The 9,444-nt window shown below is 40.9% G+C and overlaps 2 protein-coding genes and 1 pseudogene across 3 annotated transcripts; 1 reads left to right on the top strand and 2 right to left on the bottom strand.

Moving 5' to 3' along the window:
• Window positions 1–843: 843 nt before the first annotated feature.
• On the bottom strand, window positions 844–2,103 carry LOC105557755 (annotated as a pseudogene).
• A 128-nt stretch (window positions 2,104–2,231) lies between these two features.
• On the top strand, window positions 2,232–3,711 carry LOC105557757 (putative RNA polymerase II subunit B1 CTD phosphatase RPAP2). 2 transcript variants are annotated; one of them, XM_012005074.1, is made up of 4 exons: window positions 2,232–2,539; window positions 2,621–2,735; window positions 2,810–3,147; window positions 3,632–3,711. In XM_012005074.1, exons 1-3 carry the CDS (start codon window positions 2,472–2,474, stop codon window positions 3,137–3,139), a joined length of 513 nt encoding a protein of 170 aa, XP_011860464.1. In that variant the 5' UTR covers window positions 2,232–2,471; the 3' UTR covers window positions 3,140–3,147; window positions 3,632–3,711. The 2 variants fall into 2 exon arrangements, with proteins under 2 accessions (XP_011860464.1, XP_011860465.1); XM_012005075.1 differs by lacking the exon at window positions 3,632–3,711 and adding an exon at window positions 3,242–3,362.
• On the bottom strand, window positions 3,388–8,994 carry LOC105557756 (negative elongation factor B). Its single transcript, XM_012005073.1, has 9 exons — window positions 8,495–8,994; window positions 8,097–8,393; window positions 5,759–5,941; window positions 5,522–5,689; window positions 4,996–5,121; window positions 4,649–4,918; window positions 4,274–4,558; window positions 3,936–4,133; window positions 3,388–3,808 (listed from the first exon to the last, which is right to left on the bottom strand). The coding sequence occupies exons 1-9, from the start codon at window positions 8,621–8,623 to the stop codon at window positions 3,638–3,640; spliced, it is 1,827 nt and encodes a 608-aa protein (XP_011860463.1). The 5' UTR covers window positions 8,624–8,994; the 3' UTR covers window positions 3,388–3,637.
• Window positions 8,995–9,444: the final 450 nt, after the last annotated feature.

The following is a 9,444-nucleotide window of genomic DNA, read 5'->3' on the forward strand; positions in this document are numbered from 1 at the left end:
AAACAGAAGATTGCTAGCTACAAACGTGAAGTTGATCAATTGGAGAAGAATCGATCAATTGCAGAGGCTAATGCTCAACAGTATTCACAGAAACTGAAGGCATCTAAATTATTATAATGGTTAACATACTATAAATAATTGTATGATCGTTTATTTCTACTGCCAGTTTGTATGCCAATGTCCATATTTCAGCCTTGCAGTCTTCATACCGATATAATCGAGCATATTCACCGGCCGTTATCAGCATGCAAAGTATAAGCTTAGGCTCCTAATCCTTGACAATTTTTTTCTATTGACAATAAAGTATGTTCACATAATTACTGGGCTACAAGCTTTCGATAATAGCCCGACACAATAAATACTCTCTAGCAACTTACAAAGTAGCGACTAAACAGTTTCTTCCACTTCTTCAAACAGTTTTGCAGATACAACTTAAGATTGGTGTCCTTTTTTACATTTATCATAGTGTAAGCAGGAACTACATTTGGAGATTTGTTCTCGACTAGATCTCGTAGCTTGGGAGCGCACAGAGCAAACGTTGTACTTTCTATTTCCAACTCGCAAGTTCTCCGCAAAGGTAAAAAGACTTAAATTAGCTTCCAAGTACAGAACAGCTACAGAGTTCGACTTTTTCTGCTTCAAATCGTGTATAGCTTGCTCATGGTACTCCAGAATAGAGTTCTCGTAATTGAAACCTAAGAAATAATACCCTAATAACTGCACCGTGTGTGCATATTGATCACTCGGCTGTAGCTTCCTCAATTTTTCCAGAACCGCTGCCACGCCGTTTGCAAATGCGACCTGTTCCTCCAGTAAACTTTTGACTTTACGCAGACACAACGCGGTAACATCGTACTTAGAGATATCGATTGAAAGTCTAAGTTCGCTCTTTATCTCATCTTCATCACTGGTCAAGCAGTCCAGCATAGCTAAGCTTGCGACTTCTTTGGGCGTAATTTTCTTAATGTGCACCCATCTACGAAAAGCTTTTGTGTTTAACTGGTTATACGTTAACAAGGCATTCAATGTGCACACAGTCGCAGCTTTCCTACAAATTATTGCTGTAATATACAACGCTCAATCTGTCCAGCACGAAAGAGATATTCTCAAGATACCTGAAGCTCTCAGAATCTGTAGGGCTCGGTTCGACTCCGTCGAGTCGAGAGATGCAACTGCACAAGAAGGTGAACAAACAGTAAACACACGCTTTCCTCGTACACATGTTCAGACAGTACGCCTACGTTGTAAGTTAAATTGCGACACGTATTCCATGATTGTCTCCAGCGCTTACATTCGGATTCCTTCATTTCACGAATGACCCACTCGACATTCCGCTTCATAATTTTCCTAGTAACAGCGCACGCTTTCGCCAGCAGAGTTTTAACGGGAAACTTACATACTAGACTGACGAATCTGCATTTCATCACTACGGCGTTGTACAAGTCCCTCTTAACTGTACAGAGTTTGCCCAGGCACGACTTGCACTTGACCGACACGTGCGTGGAGTAAAATTCATCTCTGTTCATGTGTACAAATTCATTAGTTCCGGCAAGACGCCAGTGTCGAGCAAACGCTCGAGCGTGCTCTTGTCGGTGTCCAACTGTCCACGCGCTTTTCCCAGTAAGCGAGCACAGGCTCGAATATCTCCGCGGCGCTGATCGCATTCCATCGAAGACCTCCCGCGTATCCGTACTTCCGCGCAACGTTCGTATCGCGGTCGACAATACTTTGTATACTTTTGGCACTGTCGCCGACAATACCCTCCATCGGCACTAAAAGGGTCGTGCACAAGCTGCGAAATTGTCGAAAGCACTGCCGACATTCCTCGTCCTCTGCCAGAAGTAACTGCTCGAAATAACTGAACAGTTCCAGAGCACATATAATAATGTACATACATCAAATGTTTCAATATAACCTAAAAATACATGCTGTATGAATTTTTGTATTATAGTATATATTAAAAATGCAAATGATAATAAATTGATAATCTATACTTACGTATGTATTATCAATGTTCTCTAATAATTTAATTTCTCTCAGAGATAAACCTGACAGCCACGCCGGCGTTTCACTCTGCTGAACGCGGCCGTTATGAATGGCCACATTGGCCACTAGCGTTGCAGTCTATGTTCTTTTGGGGGCGAGGGACGCTGGAGGCCGGGACTGCCGGGAGGGATATCTGTCAGCTGTCTGTCTTTGTCCCATGCACGGTAAACTTGACATATCCCCTCGGCCTCCAGCGTCCCTCGCCCCCAAAAGAACATAGACTGCAACGCTAGTGGCCATTACAAGAACTACAAAATTTCCTCACTAAGCGACCTACCCCCACCATCGAAAATTAGAGGCAGTCGGGAGACCTGTATACAAGACCGTGCCATAAGGAAACAAAACAGCTGACCGCAGTAACGTGCGCGAAAGTAGATTCCGTAACTGAATGAATTGTCTCACACGCCTTCGAATTTGTTGCACGGATGAATAACACTACGATGTCAGCGACCAAGAAACACACGACCGAGAAACAGCGGCTGAAAAAGATGAGGTACTTAAGTCCGCTTGCTCACTTACAGAAAACAAATCTCACGAGTCTCCTTTTTTAACTCGGCTCGAACTTTTCTTTAAGCAAGGCGCAGGTGCAGTTAGCTGTGATAAAAAAGAAGCGATGCGATGCGAAAGCCCTCGCGATAGTCGAACAGCTCCTGGAGTCGCACGTGAATCCTGACTGGCTCCTCCAAAATGTAAGCGCTATCGGTAAACGCCTACCCTTTGGGCGTCATTAATATCGTAGTAATTCAATGATTTGCTATTGCAGCTAGGATTCATAAGTAAAAGCCACATGGAAGATGCGATAGAGGAGAGAGCGATAGTGAAGCTGTGCGGTTACGTTCTCTGCTCGAATCAACTGACCGTCGTCATCCGGCAACAGTTTCACATATCGATGCGCAGGAATAAGGTGTACGACGTGAGCAGGCGGAAGAACTTTTGCAGCTCGTCGTGCTATGGGGCGGCCCAATTTCTCCTAGAGCAGATGCTCGAGAGTCCGCTGTGGTTGAGGGAGAAAGAGGACACAACACCGGTCTTCCACATTCTGCCTCTCAACTCTACACCTGGGCAGTGCGGGGACGAGATCAACGTGGAATAATAAGTATTGTACGCGATATTTTGTCAGAATGTCTTGCACTACATGGAAATCAGGTCCTCTAGGATTAGGCAGTTGAGCAGTATATTAACAACCTACTTTCAGAAAAACAAATTTTGCCTCGGAATCTTGAAAAAGGCCTCCGATGGCAGATTGGAGGAAAAAAAATTGCAAGAGTTCGATTTAGACTGTAATGCCGTTGAATAAATAGAATAACATTTTTTCATTATATTTATACAAGTTTTATTATTAAAAAGTATAACTATTAAAAAATCTTCGGGAACTCGTGGACGACAAAATATTAAATTACAAAATACATCAATGATAATAGTGATCACTGTGATGTGTATGATTGATAATTTGATATCTTATCATCGCTATATCTACGAATTTTCTAAGGGAATTTTTTAAACAACCTCTTTAGTTTATGAATATTTCTTATATTCGTAAACTAAGAAAGATATAACTCTTTCTCCTTTATTTCTCTTAAACTAGATGGTTTTAAAGTGGACACGTGCTCGATGTTGAAGGTGGTATTCCAGTAAACACAGAGGGGGAACAATCGAGACTTAACGGGTCCATTTGAGCTGTCGCTGCTAATTGGTCCTCTGTGGAATGACTGCCGACTCTGTCGCGTAAAGACTCGTAAAGATTGTGGACTGCTTCGTTGTGCTGCAAATTTAATAGATGTTAAATCAATAATTTAAGATTAATACACGAGTAATAAAAACAAAATATCTTTATAGCAAAATTATCACATCTAATGTGATGGACTTTTATGAATGTTGTAAAGTATTACCTGACTTGTTGGTTGCAAGGCTTTCAGTAAGGAATGTAACCGCGCGGACGGCAATTTAGGGTATATGTACCAAAGTAATTTCAACAAATGTCGTGTTACGTTGTCTCGACCTAAACCGGCTAGGAAGAATTCGTCAAAGATGACCGTACAGAAAGACTCGTTCGAGAATTCGTCAGACATATTCATTAATAACGAAACCTGTAATTAAAGAAACAACTTTGTCAATATGAAAGCTTGTAATTTGGAACTCGACGCGCAATTGTAACGGGCAACGAATAGATATTGATATTTTTTAGCCATAGCTTGAAATTATTACTCAATTATATTAGATACATTACCAGCGTGTGTAGAAATGGATCTTCGAAAGCGCGTTGCGCTTGGCAATTTGGTAGTGTCGCGAGTATCCTCATCAAGCCTCTGGCATCTCCCTTGCTCCTCCCAACCCCGCTGCCACCGCCGACATGTAATGCATAGTACATCGACAGAACTGCCGCGACTCCAGAAAGCTGAGCGTACGCCTGGCACGCATCGGGAGGTGGTCCAGAATGTTCTATAATCGCGATTGCACTTTCCCGCTCATCGGGTGGAAGTTTACAGTTAAGCTGCCTTATTTGATCATCAACCTAACAAATAGCAATACAATACTTGTATATGTGCATGTTTCTATATCACAAAAATGAATTAATTCTCCGCGAGATGTTTTAATTATCTACCATGAGCGACATGAGTGCTGGCAGGAACTTTGTGACGACTTGACTGTCCAGTTTCGGCTCCTTAAAGTCTTGCGTATCGATCATCTGCCACGCGGACAGTCCCAGCGCGAGCATTCTCAACAATAATACGAGCACTGCATTTTCTCTGGGCAACGCCTCGCTGTTTATCAGATGAAGCGCTATTTTTATTACACTGCTGGCGAGAAAGTTTACCGCATAGGGATCGCACAAAGTCATACTTAGATCCCCCAACACCTGCTCCTGTCCCCTCTGTACAAAACTATAGATTATATCGTTTTCCTGATGCAGACGATGTTATAAAATGCAATCCTCATTCAATTCCGTACCTTAATGCTGTCCAGGAAGCCCTGCAACTCGCGAGACCGTTTAATATCCACGTTCTTTTCTCTGATACACGCATCCAGACACCATGTGAACTTGTGACATGGATCCACAGAAATGATATCTTGCACCTAGCAACAAACCGGGTTCAAGTCGAAACAATACAACCTTATCATACAACATTACGCTTCACTAATAATAGAAAATGAATCAATAATAGTATAAACAGAGTATGGCACAGATTTGAGCTGCTTAGGAAATAAACAATCCCGACTCAACGCTGAAGCAACGCTGATTTTTATGCAAACGTGTTCTCTAACAATAAGTAAAATAGCAACCAAGAATATTCCGTCACATATAGACGCTAGGAGCTGAACATGGATTTAGTTTAGGGCTAAAAACTCCATCTTAATATTACGAAAACACAGAAGAAAAGTGGAAGTCAAGGGTCACCTGCAGCGCTATTATAATATAAATATAATAGTATAATATAATAATATGCAATGAGACAAATATGTTGAGTGTACTCACCTCTAAATCATGCAGCGCCATTAACAGTTCTGCTCTCAGGGTGCAATAGTGAATGTTTTTTGTGCGTAAGAACAAGGTCCTTAGAAATTGCAGTACCATGTCGTACAGTTTTACGCTGTGCCCAATCATATGGGCTAATTTCTGTACGACTTCCCCTTGTCTTCTCACCTGTGCAAATGAAAGACTTGTACGATGCGACTTGCACAATTTAACACAACAAGCACAGTCGTAACGTACCTTGGGGGATGGCATAAAAAATAGATTGGTGAGGTTGCAGTGGTCGAATAAAATTTGCTCTTTCTCAATGATGTAACGGCTGAAGAGTGGGGAGACCTCGTCGCCGAAGAGACTCTGATTGTCTCTCCAGATTTGACGCTTCACCTCCGTACCGGCGTCGTTGTAGAGCTCCTTCTCCCTCACCTAGAGATAAGAAAAACTTTTTTACCTTTGAGTAAAAAAATAGTTTTTAACTGTAAAAACGATTCTTTTTTCAAAAGATTAAAGAAAAGGAGAATTATTTTTCTTGCTATTTATCGTTAAAACATTTCATATCTACGTTACTTCGATATTATTCGTCTTTTGTCTTTCAAACTTTGCATATTGAGGCGGAAACATTGTTCAATGCCTAATAGCGAATTCAGGCAGTTGCACTAGTGTACGCTACTTGTAAGTACCGGGCCCAAGGCCGGTATTCATAATCCATTCTTATAGGTATTTAGGATCATCTTAAGTATAATCTTAATTGTGTGTTTTAAACCAATCGCAGAACCATAGCATCTTAAGACATTACCGAGGGGTAAACCGCCGAGGGCATTGTGGTGTACAGATTTGCATTACTAGGCATTTTTTGGGCATTAGTTTGGGCATTAGGCCTTGCTGAGGCATTATAAAGATAAAATTAGATTAAACACGAAAAATACACATAAATAAGATAATATAAACTAATACCCACTGGGCATTAGTAGACATTGGTGGATTGGGAAAGTTACTTTATAAAACTAGTTACAGTTACAGTTTTTTCGCTAACAATGTAACTAGTTACAGTTACAAGTTACCAATTCTGAAAAGTAACGCGTTACAGTTACAGTTACTCGAAAAGTAACGAATCGTTACTTTGCAGTTACTCCCTTGCAATAGAAATAAAAAAATATCGAATCTACATCTGAATTGTAAAGCGGCGACCTTAGCGGAAAAAATTTCTATAAATAACTACAAAAAATTGACTTGAAATAAAAATAGAAATTTGTAGAAATTTGTATATCTTCGTTGAAACATTTATTTCTTTGTAAAAATATCTATAAAATAGTATCACAAATTACAATGTTCTCAAATCAAGAAATTATTGCAAGTAGTATTTCATGAAAATGTACAATTTTGTAAAAATTAATACAAAACTTTACTAGTTTTAAAAATTTGAGAAACAACGAAATCGTAAAGAATTAAAACATCTGCTTACTTGTAGAATATTACAAAAATTAACAAGTGTTCCAATTCTAGCATTTTTATGTTGATTTTATTTTTATAAACACTTTTTAAATTTACGTAGAATTTCGTAGATTCTGGCAGTTATATTTAATTTTTTTGTAGAATTTTGTAGAATTATTTCCGGCAAGGGATAAAGACGTTTATGCGTAAATGCAAGGCCTAATGCGATCTGTGGAGGTTGAGAAAACATATAAAATAACTATTAATGTAACTATTAAATTAGTTACTAGTTATCGAAAAAATGTAACTGAGTTAAGTTACAGTTACAGATGTAGAGAAAGTAACGAAGTTAGAGTTACCAAAAAGAAGTAACTGTAACTGTAACTTCGTTACAAGTAACGAATTACTTCCCAACCCTGACTTTTAGGAATGAATAATTTCGAAATATGACTATTTCTTTGATACAGAATTCCTTGTCTGGTAAATATGGCTTCGTCTGTCCATAAAATGTTTTGCGAGAATTGTAAATCATAATTTGTTTGATTTAAAAACCAATCGCAAACATACAGTACGACGGAACTTTGTTTACGAAATCGAAGGTCATTGATAGGCTTTTATTTGCATGGTAAACAAAGCATCGTATCATCGTACTTAGTTCGTTGAATGCTTTCGTCGAATAAACTGGTATGAAGTGCCTGTTAATGATCTTCAATCATTAAAACGGAGGATAGCGCAGGCGTGTAACGAAATTACAGACACATAATGTCAGTCGGCCACTCATTCTGTCATTGATAGGTGCAATGCATGTCTACAAGCTGGAGGCCATCATTTTGAACAAAACGTTTAATCATTAAATTTTTATTATTAAAAAGCAATAAAGAGGATAAATCTAAATTATTTCAAAATTATTCATTCCCAACAGTTCATAACTTCAAAAGTCAATATCTCGTGAACAGAATGTTTACGAGCATATTTCCAGAGGGAAATTTTTCTTGCTTTGAGGTCCTAAATAGATCTTTCAAGTTTGGCCATTTAATCCGGGAGCACCCTGTATATATCCGAGTAAGTTTCAAGGATGGAGTAAAAAAACTGATTTTCACTGGGTCCTTTACTCAAAGTTTCTTTCGATACTTTTCATCACTACCCTTACCAACACTCTTAGATATTTATCGTCAATGTGCGGGGTGTTCCTTAAGATGCGCATAACCACGGGTCGCAGGGCGGCGACTCGGACGGCGGGGAAGCTCTTGGACAGCAATTCCTTCAGCCTCTTGTCCCCGGACGTGCCCTTGTCCGCCCGCTCGGCGCCAATCTCGTCGATCTGCTTGATCAGCTTCTCGCGCAACTCCTCGAGCACGGAGGCGTGAAAGTCCAGCCTCCTGACTCCGTGCAGATCGAGCAGAGGCAGCATAGGCCGCAACGACGGCAGCAGGATGCCATTTTCCAGCTGAAATGTCAATATCGTCACGAATGTAAAACGCTACGGATCCAAGCTAAACTACCCAACGACGCTGCCGTCTTCATTACATATTTGGTTTTTTTTTTTACCTGAAATCCCTCGATGGCCTTCAGCGGGTCCGTACAACTCGTTAGAGCGTCTCTCAGATCAATCTGCCCCGGTATGCCGAGGTCCTCCAGCCCGTTACCGGTCTCGCCGTTACTCTTGGCCGAATTCATGGTGCCGTCTTATCAGCGCGAGAGGCGTGCACTCGATTACTTGCGTCGCATCACAGACCGAACGCGCGTTACTTTCTCACGCGACAAACATCATGATCCAAATCCGTTAGTCGCTACTCAACGGCAGTGTTTACAAACTGCTCGACACTTCCCTCGCACTACCAAGCCATGCCTGGGCTCTGTCACGTGCGAGCCGGGTTTCCGAAATTTTGTTTACCCAACGGTAAATATTTTTGAGTTAAAATAGAATAGTTTTATACGACAGCCGGCGTATCACGGAGCTTCGTCGGTCCACCGAGTTTCAATAAATATAAACAATGTTAGAACAATGTTGTCCAATTCTTTAGCCCTCCTGCTCCAAGCAAGCAAATTCTCTCTATGAAGCCAAGCTGCACACAGCGTCACTTCCTGTCGGTGTGGTATTTTGAATGTGTTCGAAAATGGATTTAGTTACTGCCAGTGAAAACAGTATAGTTGGTAGCAATGAAAATTACTGGTGCTGCGTTTTTCGCACGCCAGTAAAGTCAATAAGGCTGGGTCTACATCATGGACCTAAGAATCTCTGGACCGAGCACGAAGTGGGAGAACGGGCAAGGGGGCTGGCAAATTTGCGGTAAGGGGGGGGCGAGAGTGCTCTCCTTTTCTGTCCTCTTGGTATCTCATATATGGTATCTCTTTCTACAAGAGGTCACTGTGACCTCTTGTAGAAAGAGAGGTCCAAGAGGATAGAAAAGGAGAGCACTCTCGCCCCCCTTACCGCAAATTTGCCAGCCCCCTCGCCGTATGCTCGGTCCAGAGATTCTTAGGTCCATGGTCTACAT

Source organism: Vollenhovia emeryi, unplaced genomic scaffold (assembly GCF_000949405.1).
Source record: "Vollenhovia emeryi isolate VEMERY1.0 unplaced genomic scaffold, V.emery_V1.0 DF939422.1, whole genome shotgun sequence".
Classification (NCBI taxonomy): Eukaryota; Metazoa; Arthropoda; class Insecta; order Hymenoptera; family Formicidae; genus Vollenhovia; species Vollenhovia emeryi.